The sequence below is a fragment of the Pelodiscus sinensis genome, chromosome 3 (genome assembly GCF_049634645.1).
Source record: "Pelodiscus sinensis isolate JC-2024 chromosome 3, ASM4963464v1, whole genome shotgun sequence".
NCBI classification, from domain to species: Eukaryota; Metazoa; Chordata; order Testudines; family Trionychidae; genus Pelodiscus; species Pelodiscus sinensis.
In genome coordinates this window covers 125,109,844-125,136,558 of record NC_134713.1, presented here as the reverse complement: position 1 = coordinate 125,136,558, position 26,715 = coordinate 125,109,844, and the positions used below count along the sequence as shown (strand labels likewise).

The following is a 26,715-nucleotide window of genomic DNA, read 5'->3' as shown; positions in this document are numbered from 1 at the left end:
ATGGTAGGTAGCAAATGGAATAGAACTAGAACTATTATTGGATGGGGAACACCGGACATATGGAGATCACCATAGTGATGTATGTTGGACCATCTTCAACTTTTCTCTGATGCCCACTTTCATCCCCGAGCAGAGTGCATTTCAGTAATTTAGCTGCAGCCCAACAAAAGCAAGATGGTGATCATATTTATCTTGCCAGTTATAGGTGAAACAGGTATGCACTCTTGATATTTGACCCTCTTACTACACCACTTGAGACATATAAAACTAGATTAGATAAAATATTAGAAAAATGTACAATAGGGAGTAAGCCTGCATTGGGAGAGACACAGGGGAGTAGGACTGGGTAGTCTAATAATAGTTGTTTTCCATCTGTAACATCTGTGATTCTGTGACAGGCCTAGCAATTTTCCTCATGGAATTACTTTGCAGATTCCCTCTTTAGAAGATTACATGCCACTGAACCATCTTAAGTAGTAAAACTATGAGGAGATGCATGTGTATTATGTGTAGATTTGAACATCCCAAATCATCCCCACCTATCTTCAGTTCCTCCCAGCTTGTCTTACTGGCCCTTTATGTAGAACTGGAAGCAATTCAGAAACTGCTACCAGGGAGGTCCTGAAGTTCAAACTTTCATTGAGAAGCCTAAATTTGTCCATCAGGAGCTCTTTCTTACCTTTTCCTAAGTCACTGATCCCTATATGTACTATGGCTACTAATCCCTTCCCGCCCTCCCCCCAGCACTGCACATAAATCTGTCAAGCTGTCCACAGACTTTGCTCCTGGAAGGCAACTTACCATGTGGTTTTTTCCAGTAATCATAAGCCCAGATGTCTATATTTCTCATTAAGTTCCCCTTTATTATTAGCTCTTCCAAATAACCTGGGTTCCCTCCTTTGGAGGGGTGTCCTCAGTGCAATGCAGTTTCATGACATTGTCTGGAAGAAGGGCCCCTGGAGTAGTGAGGCAACCATCTCTTTTCTTGTTTGTTCCACTTTTTAAACTTTTTATTTTTGTTAGTTAAAACAAAGTTTGGTAGCTGCTTCTTTCAATAGCTGTAGCATAGTTAGTTTTTATAACACTTAAATTTTTCATGGGATCGATTTGAGTGCATCGAGGCCTGTAATGACCAGACAGGAGTCCCAGTACTAGAAGAACTAAAAGCTTCATTCTACCAGGTGAGCAGTGGTCCGGCCACCACAGCTACCTGTTTTCCATGTATCCATTCTTGAAACTTGCTAGGTTGCTACCAGAGGTTAGGACATGCTTTTACAAAGCCATATTGTTTCCCCTCACTTCTAGAGCCAAATAGGATGCTTGTTTCAGGAAGGGGGATTTTTTTAACCACTCCCTATTGGTGCAATTCATTCCTCCTCCAGGGGATTGTTACAGTTTGTTAATTTCCCAGATTAAAGGGAAAAGAAGATGCTTAGGTGGATGGAGCATTTCATACCCTCATATGGGAATGCTCACAGCCATGTCTGCACCCCTTTGATCATTTTACAGCTCTTCACAATTGTGTGATTTTCGGTAGCCAGGCTCCGCAGAGGCAGCAATATCTTTGGAGAACTCTATTTGTGGTTGTGGTGGACACAGAGCTGCTATGTAACAGTCTCTGGATATGGACCTGTAATCATTTTATGAATAAGTGCATGTGATGCGATCAGCAAAGTAGAGTTATAGTACAGCTATATTGGGTTATTGGACTTTCCTGTAAGAATGTATTGGCCTAGTTTAATGGGGGCTACTGGAAAAACAATTAAGAAGGCAACACAATAGCTCTAGATAAGCAGTCATCCATCACATTAGGTGGGGAAGATAATTACAAGACATTAGCAGTAAAGATTGCTTCTAGGTTCCAGCCCAAGTTACTCAGCTGTTTTGTTGCAGCTGGGAGCCTAGAGATCAAAGGAACATGGGAAGGGCATTCTGCAGTAAGAAAAGGAGCAGCTGAATCAGCTATGCCTGAGGAGAATAGATTGCAATGGAAGACAAATGCAGTTCCCCTGAAAGTGTTAGAAAGCAATTGGGCTTTTCCTGTCTCCCAGGCAAAGACAGTCAAGTGTATAGACTGGTTTATGGTTTTTTAAGATTTGTTTCCTCTTAATGCTTTGGTTTTAAATGTTGCTATAATTTATATTTTGTAGCACCTAGAAATCCCAGTAAACAGGGCTGTTGATTGCTCAGAGCTAATGCAGACAATTAACGCAAAACAAATTAACCTGCTTAAAAAAAGCCGCGATTAGTCATAGTTTTAATCACAATGCTAAATAATAATAGAGTACCAGTTTAAATTTATTATAAGTGTTTTGGATGTTTTCATACGTTTTCAAATATGTCGATTTCAGCTGTAGCACAGCTTACAAAATGTACAGTGCTCAATTAACATTTGCACTGAAAAAAGAGATAACAAAAGAAATAGTATTTTTCAATTCCCCTGATTTAACTCATTTTAGTCTTACTTCTTGTTCAACCAGTCACTAAGGCAAACAAGTTTGTTCACCTTTGCAGGAGATAATGCTGCCTGCTTCTTATTTACAATGTCACCTGAAAGCGAGAACCAGTGTTTTCATGGCAGTTGTAGCTGGTGTTGCAAGGTATTTACAGGCCAGATATGTTAAACATTTATATGCCCCCCTTCATGCTTTGACTTGAAAGTGCTAAAGCTTTACATAGTTTTCACTTTGAGTGCTATTATGTAAAAAAATAAATCTGCATTTGTAAATTGCACTTTCATGATAAAGAGATTGCACTACAGTGCTCATATGAAACAGTCACTAGCTATCACTGTCTTTGCTCCTGGAAGGAACAGGACTATAGGCTCTGAGCCTGTCAGACATGCTGAGGTAATTAGCACCAGGGATTGCAGCCCAGGTCCCAGAGGGAAAGTAGGAGAATCAAGTGATTCCACCACTGGAGAGGTAATAACTTCTCAGGCTGAGAACAGTGAGGAGCCAGAAGTCTAGCATGGGTAACCTTGAGGGTCCAAGGAAGGAGAATTCAGGTGCAGTTGCCCTTATTTGTGACCCTTGGATGTTACGTATTTAGTCTGGAAATGAAAAGTCCTGTAGAAGTACTATATATATATATATATATTATTGTGTTAGTGTATTTGATGTATTTCCCTGCAAAAATTAAAAAAGGTTTTTCCCTTCCTATGTTTGCAAATTGAAAATCGAAGGCTTTTTAAAAAAATTAATCCCATTATTTTTGAAACCATTAAATCTCTTTGATGGGATAGATGGTCATCAAATGGGATCAGTTTGTGTATCCTATTGAGTCCGATTAGAGTCATGAGTTTCAATTTCCTGACTTTCATTTAGGTCAGGTAATTCTGGCAGAGTACAAGTGAGTTTTTAAATCCTGATGTGTCAGGAAAAGAGAGAGGTCAGTTTTTACATTGGTTTTCTCCTGGGCTCAAATAGATTGACCTTGCTTCACTGAGTTGGCTCACATTTTTACATTAACAGGAGATTTTTGGCAATCATCCTATGTGGATATTTTGCAAATGAATCTGTCTCATCTATACTAGCAAGTGTCACAGTAAATGATTCATCTAGTGTGAGAAGTAATAGAACCTATTCTTTTTATAAACTGTAAAATATTTTCCCTTAGATTTCAAAATCACTAATTACCAGTACAAATATTCTCCTGTATTTTACTATTTAATAGTGGCACGCTTAATTATTGCATACATTAATGCACTTTCTGCTCCACTGCTCTTCAGTTTTATGATTAATTCTTGGCTCAGATTTCTGAATGCTTGGTGCAGACAATACTGTTCGATTTGGCTAGATCAGGACCCTTCTTTGGAGGAAGGACAAGATTTGCTCCTTAGTAAGTAAATCTTGTTTCCCATACTTAAAACACTCTGGCCTGTTAACTGAATGCCAGGGCCCCCTTCAAGATAATAAATCTGATACCAGGTGAAAGAAAATGTAAATACTGTGATTTATCGTTAGTATCAATTTCATAATCTCAAATGGGACTTGCTGTTCAAAATCATTTACTATTTGCTCCTCAGGACAGGCTAAATATGCAAAGTAACCAACTAGACTGCTTGGTTTGTTCCCTGACTCTTTGTGAGAAAATGTTTTCACATATAGAATGTCTTCACGTTTCAACAACCAAATGCTAATGAAAGTGCACGTCACTATTAGTCAGATTGGCCAGAGCTCAGCACACAGTTATCTGCGACATGACTTGTGTATTAGCCTCCCAAGAGATGTTGCACCCAGAGATCTGTAATTTTCAGAGGCCGAACTTCACAGATATTTAAAGATAGTGGTATCTACGAGCTGCCTTTTTTTATGGACATTTGCATGAGTCTTTGGGCTCTGGGCAAGTTGTGTCATTATAGCCCTTAACTTCACAAAATATGCAAACTACTTTTTGTTATAATTCCTGCCTTTTGAAGCACTTTCTGTTCCATGACATCAGTCATTATATTATATATTGATTTAATTTATGGTAAAAATTGCCATGTATGTCATTTTTAATATCAGTTTGCTGCAATATTGTTTACATTAGGGTCAAGGATGAAGATTTATGTTTTGTTAAATCCAGTTTAATATTTTGGAACCTTACTTGCTGAAAACAGAAACAAAAATGAAAAAAAATTGCACATATTTGTCTTTGATATCCAAAATATATAAACTACGTGCATAGGAATAGTTCTTTGTCCACTTTACTTCCATTGACCTAGAGGATCAAGAACACTTGTTGCCTTTTTTTTATATATATAATTGCATGTTAAACCTTAATTCATGTAGAAATCTGTGAAATGTACAGTAGAAGCAGCTCTCTTTGTATCTGTCTCACTGTCAAAGTCACATTTGTAGGTCATGGATTGTACTTTGTAATAGACTGGAAAAGAGAAATGTTTATTTTAGGGCTATCTGAAGGGATATGTTAATCTGTTTTATTGTATGTACCTATCATACTTAAATTGTCCAGACAGTACTGCTTATGTGTCAACTACTCTACAATACTCTCTGGTTCCATACAGGAGTAGCTTTCATGTAAAAAACCTGATAGAAAAACTTAAAAAAAAAAATTAAATTTCAGTGCTGCCCCACCCCCCCAAAAGACAGATATTTGCTAATCTTATGTCTCTTTTACAAAATCATTCAGTTTCCCCCTCCTGCCCACTATCACCTTCCTTTGTAAATATTTTTGCTATTTGGATTATTAGATTTTAGAATGTGTATGGGGGAGACTGTCAATATGTTTATATAGCAATCTATTTTATAATGTTTTGCTATTAGTTTCACTGGGGCCAGGAGTTCACCCTATGCCTTTATCTGTGTTTAGAAAGCACTGAGTATACTGTGGGTGTTACTTCGAACTAAATAATAATGCTTATTAGTCATAAAGACCGCTATAGCCAATTCTTCTCTGTTACATGGGTGCAATAAAATTGACTTCAGTGTGTTCATGTGCATAGATGAGAAGGCACATCTTAAAATCTTCAAGGGGAATGTCACTTCATTTGGTATTGTATGGTAGTTCTACTTTTTTTATGTGATCTAAAGCAATAACATTTTCATTAGGAGTTGTAGGAATCATTTTAAATGCTAACCAAAAGAAAAAAAATCCAAAGTCCTTTTTTAAAAATAGATAGTCTTTGTTTTAATTTTTAACTCATTTTTAACACCAGGTGTGTCTGTCTGTTCCTTTGTAACTATCATCTGGGGTGTACTTGCTGCCCTGTGAGGAACAACATTCTACGTTGCTCTGCCCATCAAAATTAAAGCTCAGTGATGATGAAGATGCAAAAGTGAATCAGCAAGAAAATGATCTTGTAAGAGAAACAATAGAATAGTGATAGAAATGTAGCCGTGTTAGTCTGGGGTAGTTGAAGCAAAATGCAGGACAATGTAGCACTTTAAAGACTAACAAGATGGTTTATTAGATGATGAGCTTTCGTGGGCCAGACCCACTTCCTCAGATCAAATAGTGGAAGAAAGTAGTCACAACCATATATACCAAAGGATACAATTAAAAAAAATGAACAAATATGAAAAGGACAAATCACATTGCAGAACAGAAGGGGGATGCGGGGGGATGGGAAGGGGGAGGAAGGAAGGTAAGTGTCTGTGAATTGCTGATATTAAAGGTAGGGAGAGTGGGATGTTTGTGAGTTAATGGTATTACAGGTGATAATTGGGGAAACTGTCTTGGTAATGGGTGAGAAAGTTCAAAGACTTGTTAAGTCCTTGTTGGCAAGTGTCGAATTTTAACATGAATGACAGTTCAGAGGATTCCCTTTCAAGTGCAGATGTAAAAGGTCTTTGTAGCAGAATGCAGGTGGCTAAGTCATTTAGAGAGTGTCCTTTCTGGTTAAAGTGGCAAGAAACTGTTAGGTCCAATAATGGTATCAGCAGAATGAATCTGTGGACAAAGCTGGCAACGGGGTTTGTTGCAAGGGAAGGTACCAGGGTTGGTATTAGTGTGGTATGTCCTGTGGTGGTTGGTAAGAATCATCTTGAGGTTAGGTGGTTGTCTATAGGAGACTATGGGTCTGTCTCCCAGAGCCTCTTTGAGTATGGTATCCTGTTCCAATATAGGCTGTAGTTTATTGATAATGTGTTGGACAGGTTTAAGTTGGGGGTTGTAGGTGATGACAAGTGGTGTTCTATTGTTGGTTTTCTTGGGTCTGTCTTGAAGTAGATGGTTTCTAGGTATTCGTCTGGCTCTTTCAATTTGCTTTTTTATTTCTCTGGGTGGGTAGTTGAGAGTTATAAGATCAAGAACACATATTCCTGCGCATCCAGAAATATAATCTATGCTATCATGTGCCGAAAGTGTCCGTCTGCTATGTACATTGGACAAACATCTCAGACACTTCGCCAAAGGATTAATGCCCACAAAACAGATATCAGACAAGATCACAAAGAGAAAACAGTTTCTTGCCACTTTAACCAGAAAGGACACTCTCTAAATGACTTAGCCACCTGCATTCTGCTACAAAGACCTTTTGCATCTGCACTTGAAAGGGAATCCTCTGAACTGTCATTCATGTTAAAATTCGACACTTGCCAACAAGGACTTAACAAGTCTTTGAACTTTCTCACCCATTACCAAGACAGTTTCCCCAATTATCACCTGTAATACCATTAACTCACAAACATCCCACTCTCCCTACCTTTAATATCAGCAATTCACAGACACTTACCTTCCTTCCTCCCCCTTCCCACCCCCCCGCATCCCCCTTCTGTTCTGCAATGTGATTTGTCCTTTTCATATTTGTTCATTTTTTTTAATTGTATCCTTTGGTATATATGGTTGTGACTACTTTCTTCCACTATTTGATCTGAGGAAGTGGGTCTGGCCCACGAAAGCTCATCATCTAATAAACCATCCTGTTAGTCTTTAAAGTGCTACATTGTCCTGCATTTAGAAACAATAGAGCTGACAGACTCACCGGGCCACTGAGCAAGGCGGGAGGGGGCCCGACTCCGTGCCCCTTGAAGGGGCTTGGCCTCAGGCAGAAGGGGCAGGGCTGGGGCTAGCCTCCCCCATGCAGCCCTCCATGCTTCCCAGAGCAACAATTCAAAGGGCCCTGGGCTTCCGCTTCCACTGCTGCCACAGTAGCAGGTGGTAGGCACTTTTGAATCACCAGGGCTTAGGGCAGCTGCCCCCTTCCACTCCTCTCCCCCATCGGTGGTCCTGAATAGAAATAATAAAACAGTAAGTGAGAAACTACCCGTAAACATGGTCTTTTTAATTTCAGATCCAAAGTGTTGTGCTGAGTAGATCTTCTGTCTGAGGAATGACATCTCTAGCAAATGTCTCCATTTTTGAGATCAGTTGAAGCTGAATTCAACAGCTCTCTTCTGAGTGAAATTTGCCATTTGCAAAGGGTCCATTCAAGATTTATGTACCACTTAAAGCTGTCTTAAGAGCTCAGAACAGGGCTTACACTGGACATATGTAGTTGCATAGGGGTTTTTGTAATGGCCCGTAACATGGATGAATATGCTCACTAAACCAAGTTATGCATCAATAGTGCATAACACAGATGTTCTGTGAGCTGCACTGGTTACCTATGGGTTTCCTCATGGAGTTTGCTGCTTTGGCTTTTATTTTTCATGCGCTAAGTGGTTTGGGATAAGATGAATGGATGTGAAGATTGGAAGGGACTGTTATGATAATCTAGTCTGACCTTCTGCCTAAAATGAGGCTTAGAATGTCATCAGGTGTTTCCTGCATCAAGCCTATTACGTACTTCTGTATGAACTAGAGCACATCTTTCTAAAAATGATATCCAATCTTTTTTAAAGCCTGCAAGACCACTTGACTGCTACTCTGCTCATGGTCTACTCTCACAGTAGCTATCACTGGAGGCATTTAAGCTAGAGCTGCTTTGAATTAATTGAGGGGGAGCGGCTAGCTGGCAGTGTCTCTGCAATCTGCCTCCCCGCTGATCTGCCAGAGCCCAGGCTGGATTGTCTCAAGTTTATTGACCAAAACATGTAGTTTCAGCTGACTGGAACCATATGAGAACTTTACCTGCTAGCTTTGGCCAGTGAAAAGTTTTCCAGACCGCCAGGTGTGTCTGTCTGTTCCTTTTTTTGATTGTATCCCTTTGGTATATATGGTTGTGCGAATTTTCTGCCACAATTTGATCTGAGGAAGTGGGACTGGCCCACGAAAGCTCATCACCTAATAAACCATCTTGTTAGTCTTTAAAGTGCTACATAGTCCTGTCTTTTGTTTGTTCCTTTGTAACCTTTAGTCCAGTGGTTAAGATACTTGACTGTGATGTGGGAGACTCAGGTTTGAACCTGTACTCTGAACTAGGGATGTAAGGGAGTAGGTGACTACTTGCATCTCCCCTCCTTGCTGCTCTGTATCAGAGGCAGCAAGGGGAGGGGGAGCAGAAGCTGGTGCTGGGGGAAGCTGGCTTAAAAACATTGTCTCCACGGTGCTGGCTCTCTTCTCCTCCCCCCTCTCCCCCCCCCCCCCCCCCCCAGTGCTGCTGCATCTGGGCAGGCAACCTAGCTCAATCCCAGTTTGTGCCAGGTCTGGGACCTACCGCCACTGTGGCTCTGCAGTTGAAATGTAGTAAGAGCAGGGCTGCCTGCCCGCTTAGCTCTTACTGCATTTTAACTGCAGAGCCACAGCAGGGGTAGCTCCCGGACCCAGCACAAGCTGGTCCTGAGCACTTTCCCTTATCGACTAATCGCGTGGTCGATAAAAATTCTATTTAATAGATGATTAGCGAATTACTCACCTCTCAGCATCCTTATTCTGAATCTGTACTTGATCTCAGATTTACTTCCTCCCAGGTGTGCATCCAAATCAGCAGTCTCTAGGTTGTTTTGGGGCAGGACCACCACCGGGGTGGGGGGGAGGGAAGACAAAAGGGGCAATTACCCCAGGCCCAGCGATTCTAAAGGACCTGGAGCTCCTATGACAGTGGCAGCGGTGGGAGCCAGAGCCCAGTCCCCTTACATTGCTGCCAGAGTGCTGCACAGTGCACTGGGAAGGGGTACCACACTCTGGGCAGCATTGAGGGCTGGCTGCCCCAACCCCACCCCTTCTGTCCAAGGCCCCATCCCTTCTGGGAGCGTGGTGCCGACCACTCCTGCCTTCACCAGTGGCCTTCTGTGGCTGTTGGCTCCCTTCTTGTGGGATGTGTGGTTCTCAAGCTCTACTTTGTATTCATTCTTAAATATTTATTGGGTCAAAGAGGGAGAAAGTGAGAGTGACTCTTGGCTGGTGATTTAGACACTCACCTGGGAGGTGGGAGATGTGGAGGATTGTTTGCTGGCTGACTCAACAGAATCAATTATTCACCAACCTCTACTTGTGACATACTGAAAACTCTATGTATGTCTTCAGTGCTTTTTTGGGAGGGAGTGGATTGGGGACTGATGAGTTTAACATGCCTGGTGTATGTCTAATCCTCTGCCAAGATGCAGGATTTAAAGCATATGAATATAAATTAGATGTATGCAAGATGGCAATTCATCCAAAGTTTTTATTGCTGTTTTCTTGCAAGTTTTTATTAGAGGATATGGTGCAGCCAATATATGATTGTGTAATTATGCCAGAATGCCCAGGCCATAAGATTGGGTCTTTCAACCATTATGGATTGAAGTAATAAATAACCAATATTTCCCTCGTTATTCTTTGCTGTACACAGATCAATTAGTACATCTAATTCATTGATGTAGCTCTTTTTTTTAATTTGTCTTTAATTAAGTGTTTGAACTATTTGGTTACACTTTTAGCTTTGAACGGGGTCTTTGTTTCTTTTCTCCTGTAACTGTGCTATCCTTTCTAACTTTCAAGGGACATATTGCCAGCAGAGAGAAGTGGAAGCTATAACAGAAGGAGATGAAGACAATGAAGGCTGCTGCTGCTGTCAGCCAGGTCACTTGCCTCACTTGCTATCATGCAACGCAGCCTTTAACCTCCGATGGCTGACATGGGAAATAACACGAACCCAGTATATATTAGAAGGATATAGCATCATTGATAACAACGCTGCCACAATGCTGCAAGTGTTTGATCTGCGAAGAATACTCATCAGATATTACATAAAGGTACAGTATAAGAGAAGAGAGTTCTACCTACCATTCCTAAGCAGGAAATTTGCAGACTTCAAAAGATAGTGAAGTTAATTTGTATCACGGCTCAATCCCCCAACCTAACACTCCGAGTGCAGATATGGGGGGCCAGCTAGCAGAATAAACGCTGTAAAACTTGTCTCTGACACTCTCGGAGACAAACTTATTCAATCTCAGTCATCCTGAGATCCAAAAAAGACAAGAATGGTTCCATGCTGCCACCACCCAAGTGATTAAAAGAAAATATAAAAGTAAATCCTTTTCCAGGGAAGAGGTCACTTGGAAATCCCCTTCCTAAGGTAACGTTCTCCCCTCTGCCCCCAACCTCTGTTTTGCTTGGAGATGGGAAAACAAACAGAGGAAATCTCCAGAGAACAATGGATTCTGCCTGGATAACGAGGCACTTAGTCCTAAAGACACAACCATCAACCAATACTGGTTAATCAAAAAAAAAAATTCTTTTATCATCAAAACAAAACTACTGTTGCAAGCATAGTAAATTGACTATGTGGAAAATAGCCACAATTGACATAGACTCATGGAAAGTCCCTGGGCTGTAATCCTTAGTTACAAAAGAGAAAAACAATTAGCCAGCTCAGACATGATTTCCAAACCCAAAAACAATAAACCTTGACGGACTATCTAAACTTTTCCCTACTTACACGTTTAAAGAAGTCTGTTCTTGAAGAGAGAAAGCCTCTCCCATCTCCCTGAATACTAGGGAGAAACTGCTCTTATCTCAAACAAAGAAGAGAGAGAGAAAGCCCTCTGTCCTGGTTTGAAATTCCTATCTGCATTTTTATTGGCTAACTGCCTGAACCCTTCCCTCCCCCCTGCCGGTCGACACCTTTGCTAGGTACCTGAGTTAACCCCTTAGACACCAGGTGCTGGTCAGCATTCCTCCTGTTCATAACAATCTGCAAGAAATATTACATTTTAAATAACAGGATTTACAGCAGAACTTTGCTAATTTACACTGACTGGGAGACCCAGTGTGTAATAGTGAAGTGTGTTAAGTAAATAAAAGCAGTAAGAATCAAGACTACTGTATCACTTTGGTCATTTATTTTGACTTTTATATAAATCACAAATGAGAATTTCTTAAGCAGTTTTATGCACAGTAAGGCCTTGTCTGCATTCAATCTTGCACTGATTTAATTAAGTAGGATTACCCAGTGTAAACACTCATATTTCAATTTTTAAATGGTTACCTTAAATCTGCTCCTAATTGATTTAAGCTAAATTGATATATTCCTTGTTTAAACTGAAATAAGAATACATAACTATTTGCACTAGTTTAAATATATTAGTTTAAATCATACCTTAAATTAAACTATTGCAGTTCTCAAGACATTAGAGTCCTTTAATGCTTGGCTTAACTTTTAAGGGTTAATGAGATCTATAAAGAAGCCTAGTTAGATTCAAACTGATTTATTAGTTTTAAAGTACTGAGCAACTGTATTTGGCAAGTTGAAACTTTTTCTTTAGCTCTTTTAAAGTCAGCTAAACTATAGAAGGGTTTTAAGGAGATGATGAGGTCATCAGAAAAAGACAGAGGAGGCAATATTTAACAGAAAGGTAATTAAATCATTTACAGCATCCAACCCATGGATGTTCACATGGGAGCTACGATGTAGCAGGACTAAAAGATATGCAATAGTGAGGTATGTGTGTGGTTGTGTTTTCAGTAAGCTGCAGGCTCTGTGGTGTTCACAACCTATCATTTGGCAGGTGTGAGAATCTAGTTTGCTTTCATATAACTGTAGGTTTGGCAAAGTAGAAGTACAGTTTACATTGCATCAGATTTCTTAGTAAATTTCATCCTTTGTTCCACTATGAAACAAAAACCAATTTTGAAATCTCTAAATTTGCCATGAAGTGGAAATATTAAAGAGATCCAGTTTTTCTTCTTATGGTATTAACTTCATTAACTGGCAACTAAAACAAAATTATTGTTGCAGAGAAAAGAGAGCGATAAGGAGAGTTTTTCACAGAGATAGTCTACACTATTGCAAGTTTTTATTTTATAATTAAATTGGTAGATGTGTTCATTGTGGTGGATTGTTGAAGAAATGGGAAAACTGCACCCTCAGAAATCTGAAAGTTCACATGGGGGAACATTTTTCTGACCATTTAAAACCACATATTGTTTTTGAAAATCATGTATAAGATTTTACCATCATCATCATCGTTTACGGTATATGCACTATAGACACTGCCACATTTTCTAATTAATTTACCCAAGTATTGACACTGTCTACACTATTTACACTATTCGAAGTGTGATGTTTGAGTAATATTCTTTAAGTTCCATTCATTTAAATTCTGATAGTGTTTAGCTGACTTATTTCTCATTTAGACATAAATTATTACAGTCACACAAAATAAATAATTTTATGAATCAGTGATGGCAAGTAGCAGGAATAATACATATATTTATGGATAGTATCATCTTAATCTGATTTGTTCTCATATGTTATAAATGAATTGTTTCTGACTAACCGCTTTGCATTTTTTCAACAGAGTATAATATACTTTACAGCAAATTCACCCAAAATCTCACACTGGATAAAAGATGAATCAATCCAGAAGGCATTACAGCCTTATGCCAAATGGCATTACATTGAACGTGATCTTGCAATGTTCAACATTAACATTGATGAGGACTATGTTCCTTGTCTTCAAGGAATAACCAGAGCTAGCTTCTGTAGTGTTTATCTTGATTGGATTCAGTACTGTGCTGGAAAAAGAAGAGAGGTGAGTGGGTAATATTGAATTACTGAATACTTACTTTTTGTTGATTCAAGAATATATTGATTTTTGTCTAAACTATACAGCACAACGTTGTGGGAAAATGTATAAGAACATAACATAAGAACGGCCGTACTGGGTCAGACCAAAGGTCCATCTAGCCCAGTATCCTGTCTACTGACAGTGGCCAGCACCAGGTGCCCCAGAGAGGGTGGACCGAAGACAATGATCAAGCGATTTGTCTCCCCTCTCCAGCCTCTGACAAACAGAGGCCAAGGACACCATTTTATCCCCTGACTAATAGCCTTTTATGGACCTAACCTCCATGAATTTATCCAGCTTCTCTTTAAACTCTATTATAGTCCTAGCCTTCACAGCCTCCTCTGGCAAGGAGTTCCACAGGTTGACTACACGCTGTGTGAAGAAGAACTTTCTTTTATTAGTTTTAAACCTGCTACCCATTAATTTCATTTGGTGTCCTCTAGTTCTTCTATTGTGGGAACTAATAAATAACTTTTCTTTATCAGCCCTATCCACACCACTCATGATTTTATAGACCTCTATCATATCCCCCCTCAGTCTCCTCTTTTCTAAACTGAAAAGTCCCAGTCGCTTTATCCTTTCCTAATATGGAACCCGTTCCAAACCCCTAATCATTTTAGTTGCCCTTTTCTGAACCCTTTCCAAGGCCAAAATATCTTTTTTGAGATGAGGAGACCACATCTGTACACAGTATTCAAGATGTGGGCATACCATAGTTTTATACAGGGGCAGTAAGATATTCTGGGTCTTATTTTCTATCCCTTTCCTAATAATTCCCAGCATCCTATTTGCCTTTTTGACTGCCGCTGCACTCTGTGTGGAAGTTTTCAGAGAACTGTCCACGATAACTCCAAGATCTCTTTCCTGATTTGTCGTAGCCAAATTAGCCCCCATCATACTGTACGTATAGTTGGGGTTATTTTTCCCGATGTGCATTACTTTACACTTATCCACATTAAATTTCATTTGCCATTTTGTTGCCCAATCACTCAGTTTGGTGAGATCTTCTTGGAGTCCCTCACAGTCTGCTTCTGTCTTGACTATCCTAAACAGTTTGGTATCATCTGCAAACTTTACTACCTCACTGCTTACCCCTTTCTCCAGATCATTTATGAATAAGTTGAAAAGGATTGGTCCCAGGACTGACCCTTGGGGTACACCACTAGTTACCCCTCTCCAATCTGAAAATTTACCATTTATTCCTACCCTTTGCTTCCTGTCTTTTAACCAGTTCTCAGTCCAAGAAAGGACCTTCCCTCTTATCCCATGGCCATGTAATTTACACAAGAGCCTTTGGTGAGGGACCTTGTCAAAGGCTTTCTGAAAATCCAAGTATACTATATCTACTGGATCCCCCTTGTCCGCATGTTTGTTAACCCCTTCAAAGAACTCAAACAGATTAGTAAAACAGGATTTCCCTTTACAGAAGCCATGTTGACTTTTGTCCAACAAATTATGTTCTTCTACATGCTTCACAATTTTATTCTTTACTATTGTTTCGACTAATTTGCCCAGTACTGAAGTTAGACTTACCGGTATGTAATTGCCAGGATCGCCTCTAGAGCCCTTTTTAAATATTGGTGTCACGTTGGCTACCTTCCAGTCATTAGGTACGTAAGCCGATTTAAAGGATAGGTTACAAACCACAGATAATAGCTCAGCAATTTCCCATTTAAGTTCTTTTAGAACCCTTGGATGAATGCCATCTGGTCCCGGAGATTTGTTAACATTAAGTTTTTCTATTTGTTCCAAAACCTCCTCTAATGACACTTCAATCCGGGACAGTTCCTCAGATTCATCACCCACAAAGGATGGTGCAGATTCAGGAATCTCCCCAACGTCCTCAGCCGTGAAGACTAAAGCAAAGAAATCATTTATTTTCTCCGCAATGGCTTTATCGTCCTTGATTGCTCCTTTTATAGCTCGATCATCTAGGGGACCCACAGGTTTTTTAGCAGGCTTCCTGCTTCTAATGTACTTAAAAAACATTTTGTTATTTCTTTTTGAGTTTTTGGCTAGCTGTTCCTCAAAATCTTTTTTTTTTTTGCTTTTCTTATTACATGTTTACACTTGATTTGACAGTGTTTATGTTCCTTTCTATTTATCTCACTAGGATTGGACTTCCACTTCTTAAAAGATACCTTTTTGTCCCTCACTGCTTCTTTTACATGGTGGTTAAGCCACGGTGACTCTTTTTTAGGTCTCTTGCTATGTTTTTTTAATTTGGGGTATACATTTAAGTTGGGCGTCTATTATGGTGTCTTTAAAAAGTTTCCATGCAGCTTTCAGGGATTTGGCACTAGTCACTGTGCATTTTAATTTCTGTTTAACTAACCTCCTCATTTTTGCGTAATTCCCCTTTTTGAAATTAAATGCCAGGGTGCTGGACTGCTGAGGTGTTCTTCCCACCACAGGAATGTTGAATGTTATTATATTATGGTCACTATTCCCAAGCAGTCCTGTAATGGTTATTGTACAACAAATAAATGTTTAAAGAGACTATTATAATGAAAATATGAGTTAAAGACATTCCAAAGAGTAAACCTCTGAATTTTGAATAGTTTTTTTTAAATACACATCCCATGCCATTGTTAGTTTAGATCTCTTCAGTTAGCCTGCACTTAGAACTTTTCAGAAAATATTACTGCTCTTCATTAGGGAGATTCCCACTCAAGGGGTGCCCTAGGAATGATAATTTGGGCATTCTTATCGTATCTTCAATGTTTTACCCATATGGTGTCAAAAACACTTTCATATTAAGTAAGTATGCTGCTTATCCAAGAGCACAGGTCAGATCTGAGAAGTCATGGTACAAATCTGACACTTTTTATTGCAAAACTGTAGAAAATCACCATTCAACTCTAGGGGGCCAAGTAGGAGCTTACAGTTAATTACCTGTTCGTGCTTTCTGAACCCTGATTAATGGGTCTTCAGTCATTTCCCAGGTAAAATCCATATTACAGTGGGATTCTGTTGGCAGCACACAAAGTAAAATAGAGTCACAGACATGCAAATTTTATTGCATATACTCAGATTATTAATGACAGTGCAACTAAATTAGCAACACAGGTTTTTCAGTCATCACAGCATATTTTTTGTGAACTGTGCACTTGAGACTCTTGTCTTGCATTTTCCTTTGCTGACCCTATCCATAAGCTTGACAGCGTGCTTGATTCTTAATATTCCTTCTCCTATTTCTCATGTCTGTAAGCCTACTTCTCACTCATTCCATATCATTTCCCATGTAAAGACTACAGTGATTCCAACTCCACTGAATTTCTCCCGTGTGCCTTCATCTGCCTAAGCTATCACCTTGACTATTATTTTTAAATCTCTACCTGTATTCTGTCTACTCTCTCACACAGAACTTATTTCTTTTTCTACTCTTCTGCATTCATTTAACACTTACACTGTCAAGTGCTGACAATCTCTTGGGAGATGCTAAGCTCTTGAGTTGAAGGGACATTCATCACTTCCCAGGAGAGATGCTTCATCCTTTGCAGAGCTGGGCCCTGTGACCCTGCCTCTTCTCCCACTTGTAATACAAGGATATTCTTTTCTCATTCTTGAGAGTAATTTTCCTGGATTTCTCTGCCTCATCAATACTCCATCTCTCTTTAAACATGTAAATCTTGAAACATTTGTGTTCTCCATTGCACCTCTCTCAACTCCTTTCTCCCTCCTTTATTGTTAAATGCTTTATTTTCTCCATACAATAGTTGAGATTTTTCAAAGGTGTTTAAATGGATTTAAAATGCATTGTTTCCATTGACATTTCTGGGAACTGGGCATCCAAATCCTCGTGATGGCCAATCCAATGCTTCTACACAACTCTTCTCTGCAATTTGCATCTCTCTTGTATATTTGAATACTGTGAAGCATACTGGGAAACATTTTGTGTGGAAGAGGCTGTGTAAAATAAAGCTGCCTTGCAGAGCTTTGAAGAAATGTGTATTTTATAGAAGGAGGTGCAAAATATTTGCCTCATTTTCAGGAATAGGGTACGGGTGACAAGAAAAATTCATTAATATATGGGCTGAAAGAGAACAAAATTCAAAAGAATGTGGTATGTGTAAAGGAAATAGTTCAATCTCTTGTTAAAATATGATGTCATTGCCTTCATTGATGTCATTTATGATGTCAGTCACTAATGGCCCTATCCTGCATACCTTTTCAGAGCCAGATTGTGTTTCTAAGATCTGCACACATAATAAAGATTTCACAAACTTCCTGTTTCCCATGTGGAAATGGTTGTATTCCCTCTTCAGTGATGCTCATCAGACTCTTTCCAAGACACTGATAAATAAAGCACTAGTAGGATCTAGTTAACTCATTTTAAAACTTTTTGTTTCTTACCATTAGGCTAAATGAGCTTTCATTTGATTAGCAGCAGACTCTTGGTCTTGATGATCATCCTTCCTATTATTTTTAATTACATAGCAGTGTTTTATTTGGGTATAGTTACATGGCAACGTAAGTTTCATAAATTTAACTATGCATTGATCTATTTTATTTATAGGATTGTGGTAACAATTTTTTGACTAGGTTACATGTAGAACTAACATGCTGTCCTTAAACTTTTGCAGCATCTGGATTGTGATGAGGATTCACCTTTAGTAACGCTTTCCTTTGCCCTGTGTATTCTGGGTAGAAGATCTTTGGGAACAGCAGCCCACAATATGGCGATCAGGTAATTTATAGAACTGTAGACGTGCTGACATAGTTATATTGATACAAAAATTGTGACAAGACTAAGCTCAATCCTGGGTAGCTACTTTGAATGTCTTTGCCTTAATTGAATAGTTAAGAAAAAATGAGCACAGCTAACTTGTATTACTTTGAAAACATTTTTATGTTATAAGCTTTTTTCCCTTCTCAAGATAAAGCAATCCTTAAAATATTTGTTTTTAGCTTTCTTATCTTTATCTGAGATGTCTATAAAGTCTGCTTTTATGTCTTCTTCTTTGAGCGAGTGACTCAAAACTCATGACCCATATTGCTTATTTTTCAGTGTGTTGACATTCTGTGTTTCCTTCCAAGGTTTCATCTCTCTATTAACAGCTGCATGTGCCCTTGCTGTTTTCAGTTTATTTGGGATGGAGTTGACTTTTTAAATTTTTTTAAGTGTGATTTTTAGTGAGTAATATTCCTTTCAGTCTCTTCTGAATTTATACTATTTTCTCTGCAAACCTAATTTTAGAATATGCAAAGTTTGTGGAAAAATTGATGTGTACTGATGGGATTTTCAGGGAAAAGATTAAACCAGTCTTGGTCTGTGCCTATCCATAGTTATACCACAATAAAAGGGGCATCAGAAATGCACATAGATAGTAGTAAAGCTGCTTAAAAGCATTGCTATGCAGCTGTTACCTCAGATACTGATATCTCCATTATGGTATATCAGCACTTTAGCAAAGGCAACTACATTTAATGAGTCTCATGATTAGCAGATAATGGCTGCCTACAGTATCTTTGCTATTGCAAATAGTTAATTTTAGCTCAGTCTTTTCTAAGTTTAATATAGAGAATAGTGCAGGTAAGGTTAATTACCTGGAGATACTTTTGTAAAGATTTTAATTGTCACCACTGGAGCTGGTTACTAGACACCCACGCACATAGAAGCATTTCCAGCTAATTGGATGTCTCTTTTCTTACGTATACTTAACAATGCCTTTCTTGGGGGGTGCAAGAAGCATATACAGGAGAGATGGAGAAGTCACATAATTTGTACAATTATTATCAGTGGGTTTTTTTTCTTGTATGTGTTTTGGCATCTCCAATTAAATGTGGGTCTTTCATTCTAGTAAGATTGTACTGATGGGCTGACCACTGTTGTGAACAATAGTCCCTTACGAGGGTCTGTTAACAAAAAAAAGGCTTAAAATTAGGCTTAGAATAGTTTTGCCAATATCTTCTTCGCTTTTACCTCACAAGACACTTTCCAAGAAGCCTGTCACTTGGCCTTCCTTTTTAGTTGGCAAATCCTATAATAAACTCAGGATCTCTCAGATTAGATTAAAAAAACTCCACTGACGTTTACTACCAAATTCAGGCTATGGAGTGATTCATCTGGAACATATGTTGTAAGGCCACGGTAAAATGAGTATATCTCTGTCTTTGAGACTCCTTTTTAATCAGAAGGTCATAGAGCTGAACTGAAGAATAAGGTCAAAATAAAGTATATCTGGCTGTTATAGGGACCCTGAGAAAAAAAATCTAAAATCGGTACCCAGGTGGGAATATTTCCATGTTGATATCAAGACTGTTATCAATAAAGAAAACTACAGATCCACTGTCTTCTCCACCAGACATAGCTCTTATTACAGTTATCATGTTTACCACTTGACACAGTGTCAGAAGATCTTAGGAACACAAAGAAGATGGTATTCAGTGCAACTCATATAGTAATATACAGTAATTCCTCATTTAAGACTATAGATATGTTTCAGAAAATGACCGTGTTAAGTGAAAACGTGTTATGGGGGGGTCAATTTTCCCAATGAAAATAATGGGGGTTGCATTTCAAGTGGTGGTGTCTGTTGGGACCGGAACATAAGGTTGGGGGAGAAAGGGGACTGGGTAACAGCAGGGAGAGGAGGTGTTTGGCTCTGGGGAAGGGAAGGAGAGGAGAGGAGAGGGGGATTGGGTTGGGAGTATGCCCGTGATGGGTCTGCTTGGACCCGCACTGCGTCCAGCGAGGGGGAGTCAGCGGGGAACAGTGCAGTGAGTGGCAAACCCTCCACCGCTTTGCAGGGAGGCAGGGGAAGCCCCGTGCAGCTGCCAGCGATGGGCCAGCTGGGGAAATCGTGTTATTCCAGGGATGGTCGTGTAATTCAAAAAACGTTCCCTAAAAAAAAATCGTGCTATCGCGAAAACATGTTAAGCAGGCATGTGTTAAATGAGGAATTACTGTACTCAGTTGATGTTGCCTTTTTATTAGCGTTGATCCTTTTTGTCTACTCAAGCAATGTAGAGGACTTGGATTGCATTGCAATTCTGTTTTAAAACAAATTGAGGGAAGAATAAGTAGGACCAGTACGCATTTGACACTGGAGAACACAGATAAATCTTTGCCAAGGGAACGGCAAAAATTCAGCCCTTTTCCATGGATGAACGTCAGGACATATTGTGAATCTTATTGGATTAGGCTATTTAAAAATATACATATATTAGTTTGGGTTTGGTGTACAGATTAAATTCAAATCGGTAGTAATTGATAAATATAGACCAATGTGTGTGTTAGTGGTCTATAATATGACTAAAAGGACTTCTCCCCAATTTATAAGAGGCCACTAAAACATTCTATATAATGTCCAAATGCTAGCTAAAAATTATGTGTGGGCTTTCTTTTCCTTAGATACAATCACAGATAGGATGATCAGAATTAACCTTACATCTCCCTTGTACTTTCTATTTTGCTAAACAATAATAAGGGATACACTCCCCTTTTATGATCCTTGTCTATGTATTTTCTAGAGGTTCTCTGTGGATTTCCATTAGGAAAAGCTGAGATGTAACACGTAGTCTGAGGATTGTAGCATGCTAGCTATTTCTATTCAGCAGATCTCATGGGAGGAGGTACAGAATTCTGACAGATGTAAATGAATCAGTAGAGAATCTCTGAAGATAACTTACACATTGGTTGGGCTGTATTCTGATCTCTGTTATGGTAGTGTAAATCTGAAGAAGTTCCATTGATAGCAGCAAAGTTACTTTGGATTTACACTAGTGTAAATAGCTCCTTATGTGATTGGGGAGTGCTGAGCATGCTGGTGCTTAACACAAAATAATAATGCAAAACCAGTGGATCAAAAAGCTGGGTTGAACAGCATCAAAATGGAAATTTACTAAGTGTATGGAAACTATCAGTTTACATATGTTTTTTTCTAATATATTAATCAGTAAATAATATTGTGTAAACAAGGTTTTAAATCTTCTTTTATAACGTTTGTAAGTAATTTTTCATTGTGCCTGTTCATGTAAATGTCATTACAAACCCAGCATTAATACTAAATTACATAATATGTTTACTCATAAAGGAAGCAAAACATTGCTATGCAAATCACATATTCTCTTAAATTGTTGTTAGGCAGCATCTCGCACATCTCAGCAGGATACTTTGAAGAATGATATCATATTACCATTAGTTTATTCAGGTGTCAATGTCATTTTTCATGTAGTGTAAGGGGGTTTGTGTGAACGTTAAAAATATATTCATTAATCCTTCAAAAAGAAAAAAAGGCTACATTTGATAATCTTTAATATAAATTTGGACTCTGGAAAAATTCCAGATATGTAAATACCTTCCAGTAAAGAGTCCTCAAGTGTCATTGTTTTGGAGCATGGGAGAAGGTGTGAGACCAGGTATCTGCTGAAGATTAAGAAAAACAAATCAGTATCTTGTAATGCAAAAAAATAAAAAATGAGAGAGCCTTGAAATTAACTAGGGTCCATGAAGTTTGAGGTTTGGATTCTAAGGTTTACTGCATTCACTATGTGCTGCAGTGCTCTGCCCAACTGGCGATTCCCCCTGGAGAATTCCTCTGTGTAGGGGAATCTCTGGCTCCAGTAAAGCCGGGGTAGGCAACTGCTTCTGATCCGTGTTCTGTCACCGCTACCACCTCCATTCCCATCAGGGTTGCATTGCCTCTCATAAGTAGAAGAGAAGTACAATGAAGCAAGTTTCCACTGTGCTTTTACATGCAGATTAAAGCAGCCCCTCTGTGGCTTTGTCTGCCAAGGCTGAACAAAATCAGGAAGTCATGGTCAACTCACTGTCAGCATGCCCTTTCCAGTGGGAGAGCGGGAGAGGTTAGCCCAAAAATTCTTCTAATGTATATACCCATTGTGATTTCTCTCACTTGAGTCTACCTTCTCTTGAGACTTTAAATGAGATTACTCTGAAGGAGAGTCCAGGTCTAATGCAGAGGATACATGAAGGAAGGATAGGACGGGAAGTAGAGGATAATTTGTTAGAGTAAACAGAATGGAATAAGAAGCACATATTTTGCTATCCAGTTACATTTGTGTATATTCCCATTGGCATAAATATGAGTTTCATTTGTATAGCCGATGGACAAATCTGGCCCATGGTATTTTTTATAATACTGTCTGTGATACTACCAAATAAATGTTAAATCCCTATTAATAAAATATAATGTCTAACAATATAACATGTAGATTTCTTTTTTTTAAATGTCCTTATTACGAAACTTTGAAGTTCCAGAGGGACAGAAAATTGTTGTATATTTACCATTACGATTTTTACAATTATTAAAACTCTGATGTAAATTAAGCCACAAAGGCTTTGTCTAAAATCTACCATAGATAGATTGTGGATAATTCCCATGAAGGCAAATGAGAGTTACAAGTACTCATTGAAGCAAAGTAAGCCCTTAGCTGTTAATGTTTTAGGATCCAAAATATCTCATGAAGCTGATAGAAGTGTGTCTAGCAGAGCAAAAAAGATTTCCCCAGTCAGTTAAGTCAAACAGCTCATGTAAATTTTAAGGGAAGCTTTCTGTACCACACGGGAACAAAAATCGTCTCATAAATCTAAGTCTAATACATCCCTTCCTACAGCAAGGTTGCATAAAAAGTAAAGTTACTAGGGAAAGTTCATGTGGACTCCTCTGGCATTTCCTAACTATTGTCTCCTCAGTGAGGTGGCATTGTGGCTGTCTCTGCAAAGAGCACATTGGGAATGGTATATGTACTGCATGGATTCGTGTCTATGGTTTCAATGTGATGCTTTCATAGGGCTTGGCTTTCTTTCTCAAATATATTTACTGTCTGGTCTCTCATCACTATTCTGTAGGATTCTTAAGAAACAAGGAGTCTCAGGTTTCAGTAAACAGTTACTCAAACCACATAATGGATGAAACTGGAGTCAATATCTTACTCAGAGAACCCATAAATGGTTTCCCTGTCTTTTTCTAGTCTCCTTCTTGTTAGAAGTCTGAAGAGTCCACAAGTAGACACTAGGCCACATTGTGGATCAATGGAAAATTCTGTTATCAAACCATGCAGAGGGCTTGCCCCCTTCTTGCTGCGTCTCACTTGTTTCTCACCATCATGGTTGGCTGAGGAGTCGGTCTGAACTGCTGATTGCCTTCCCACCTGTGCCTATGTTCCCCTAACCCTTAAGGGGATATAAGGCTCCGAGTGGGGGTTAGAGGTGTCAGTCTGACTAGCTCAGGTTTTCATATGCTGGCTAACACTTGAGCATCTAATATGGGGAGCATTAAAGGCCTCTTGAATAGTGGTCACCAACCAGTAGATCAAGATCTACTGGTGCATCCTGGAGCCTCTGACACATGATCCTGACTGGTTTGTCCAGGAGACTGTCAAGTGCTGGTGCTTCAGCTGCCCCTCCTCTCACTGTCATGCTGTTCCTGCCCTCTGCCTTGGAGCTGCCCCCCTTGGAGCTGCCTGCTTGCTGTGCAGGATGTGGGAGGCTGCAGAGAAGGGCACTGATATCGGGGTACACCTCTCCCCCCACACCTGTACCCCATCTGCACAGAAAGGGGGACATGACAGGGCTCAGGATACAGCGAGCAAGGCGGGACCTTGGAGAAAGGGTTGAGTAGGAGTGGGGGCTCGGCAAAGGAGCAGGAAATGGACAAGGGTATTTGGGTTTTAGATAGATACTGGATTCCATTTAAATTCAAAAAGTGATCGTGTGCTTTAAAAGGTTGGAGTCCACTGCTCCAGAATGTCTGTCAGAAATGGGTTTACTGGGGGGACAAAGTTTTGTCCTGATACATTCCCACCCAATAAACCCAGAGTCTCATCTGCAATAGACTTTTAAACTGAGAAACGTCCCACCATTTCTACCATCTGAATAGTGGTACCACTGATCTAAACAAGACATCAGCATCTTTTTAACAGCAGCCATATAGGCCTCTTCTGAGCAGAGTAATATGACATAGTAATTAAAATAATGATGGCTGCTCAGAGCACGGTCTACCCTACCTTTCCCCCAATTGCTACCATTAGTACAGAGGATCCAGTATTAGCAGCATCAGGTCCAGGTTAGCAAGGGAAAAAAAGAAACAAAGAAAGTAGTGTGGACACACACAACCATTGTTTGCATAGATGTTTGCCATGGACTCAGACAGGAGGACAATTCTGTTTTGGCTGGGTTGCCCTAGCTCTGATCATGGCGGATTATCCAGTCTCTTAACCCCTTCTCACTGCACACTTTAATGAACAGTTCATCCTAAGATTTTCCTATAATTCTCTAGAATAGCCTTTAAATTATCTGACATTTTAATGCTTTTACTTAATAGGGCTGGAAGTTGTGTCATATGTAGCACTAATATCTCCATTAGGTAAATGTAACTTCTTTGGCATGAAACTATATTGTAATCAAATGGGTGTGGTGTGAGCTAATAACTACAACAGGGATACTAAAATGTGTATGTTAAAACTGGGCCAAAAAACTAAACCCGGCCGTGAGAGAGGCCAGAAATCAAAGAATTTGGCTATTGCTTCATGATGATCTCATGTGAGTCTTCATTCTAAGAGTAACGGGAAATAACAATGGCTGTATGTTGTGTTGATTAATAAATATATGGTACATGGAAGTGATGAAATGAGACAGTGCCAAAATGGGAGAAGGATGTACCCACAGCTAATTATCAGCATAAGAAAAAACTTTTTTGTATTTTTTTTAATAAAATAAATCCATACCATTGCCTCGGGAGACGCACATAATCTGTCAGAGATGATAAATAAACACAAACATTCATCAGGATACTCTTAAGGGTATTTATTTATTTAATCCTGTCTCAGCATGGGATACTGGACTAGATGTCCCCTTGAGTTCCCCTCCACTCCTATGTTTCAATAATATATAATATTAAATGCAATTGCCCTTTAGATTTCCGACCGCTATTATTCTGTTCCTGATATGGATCTTTTTTGCAGTAGAAATATTGGTCTTAGGAAATTTTGGTGAGTGAATTTAGTATACATTAGAATGTGGGATTGGCAGTTCTTTCTAAATCCAGGCACGGTGGGTTTTTCTACGCTACAGAGACAATCAAAGCTTCCACAATCGATCCTCCGGGGTTCAAATTAGCAGGTCTACTGAAGACACACTAATTTGAACTGAGAGGGCACTTCCGTGGTGTTGGTAGTCCTGCTCCTTACAACGAGTAAGGAAAGTTGATGGGAAAGTGTGCTCCCATTAACTTCCCGCTGTGTGGATGGCGCCAAAACACAATTTAAGATATTTCGACTCCAGGTACATAATTAATATAGCTGGAGTTGCGTATCTTCAGTTGACTTTCCCCTTTAGTGTAGAACAGGCCAGTGAGTGCAAATACTGTGCTAGCTATCCACTCGCCACTCTACTGGTGCAGTTCAATTCGTACTTGCAAAATCCACAGTCATTCTAATCCTGGACCTACCTTTAGTGGGTGTTGCCACTCCCACCAGATTGTGTAATATGTACAAAGTCTATAATGGTCTTTGATTTGGAGCTGTGTGCAATCTGTAGGAAGGAAAAACCAGTTCACTGTGCTGCCTACTCTCCTCCCACCTCACACCACCTCCTTCTGCAGAATCATGCCCTACAAAACAGCTCTATAGAATCTCATTATTAGCAGCTTTTCTTGTATTTAAATCCTTTTTACAGGATAAAAATTAATAGCTGCATGCTGGATGTTTGGTCAAAGGATGACGTGGGTGGGACAGGGGGACTTCTTCTCAGCAGCGTCAAGTGAATATGTCACATTCTTAAACATATATTTCATTAGCCTGGATATACACATTAATATAATGGTTTCTTATACTGATTTCCCAGGTACAAACTAGGATGTTGGCATATTACTGTTTCCCAATCTCTGGGTGAGATTGAAAGTCAAAAGAACTTAGGCACTTTTTAAAAGATCCCACTCAGTGTTATTAAATACTAATAACCATAAGTAAATTAAGATCTCAGAGGGGCGTTCCAGCATTTATAACATTCTCAGCAGTGTCACCGGTCTCTGCCTTTCAATCTATGTGCAGTGTGACCTCAGTTCACACTGATTAGTTGGTTTGTATTACACAGCACCTTTAAAGAGAAAATTGGTATCCAGCTGGTAATAGCCTATATCTTTCTATTACAATTTTTAAAACATGTTACCCACTCAGGTCCAGATTAGAACTGTATTGCGGTAGAAGATAGACCACGCAATTTCCTATCTCCCTGTTCTCTCCCTTGGAAAGAGAATTACTTTCTCCCCCGCATACACCCTTCTCCTAAAATAATTATAAAAGCTCAATTAAGTGGAGAGCTCACACATTCTCTGGAGAAAGCCTGGATGGTAATGGAAATCTCTAAGATCTT

At 39.3% G+C, this 26,715-nt stretch overlaps 1 protein-coding gene across 1 annotated transcript in view; it reads left to right on the top strand.

The window, feature by feature from the left end:
- PCNX2 (pecanex 2) overlaps positions 1 to 26,715 on the top strand; it is a 225,416-nt gene that overhangs the window by 180,757 nt on the left and 17,944 nt on the right. Inside the window, exons 26-28 of the mRNA XM_075924756.1 lie at positions 10,306 to 10,559; positions 13,107 to 13,340; positions 17,963 to 18,066. Coding sequence (XP_075780871.1) covers positions 10,306 to 10,559; positions 13,107 to 13,340; positions 17,963 to 18,066 — 592 coding nt within the window. The remainder of the gene's footprint in view (positions 1 to 10,305; positions 10,560 to 13,106; positions 13,341 to 17,962; positions 18,067 to 26,715) is intronic.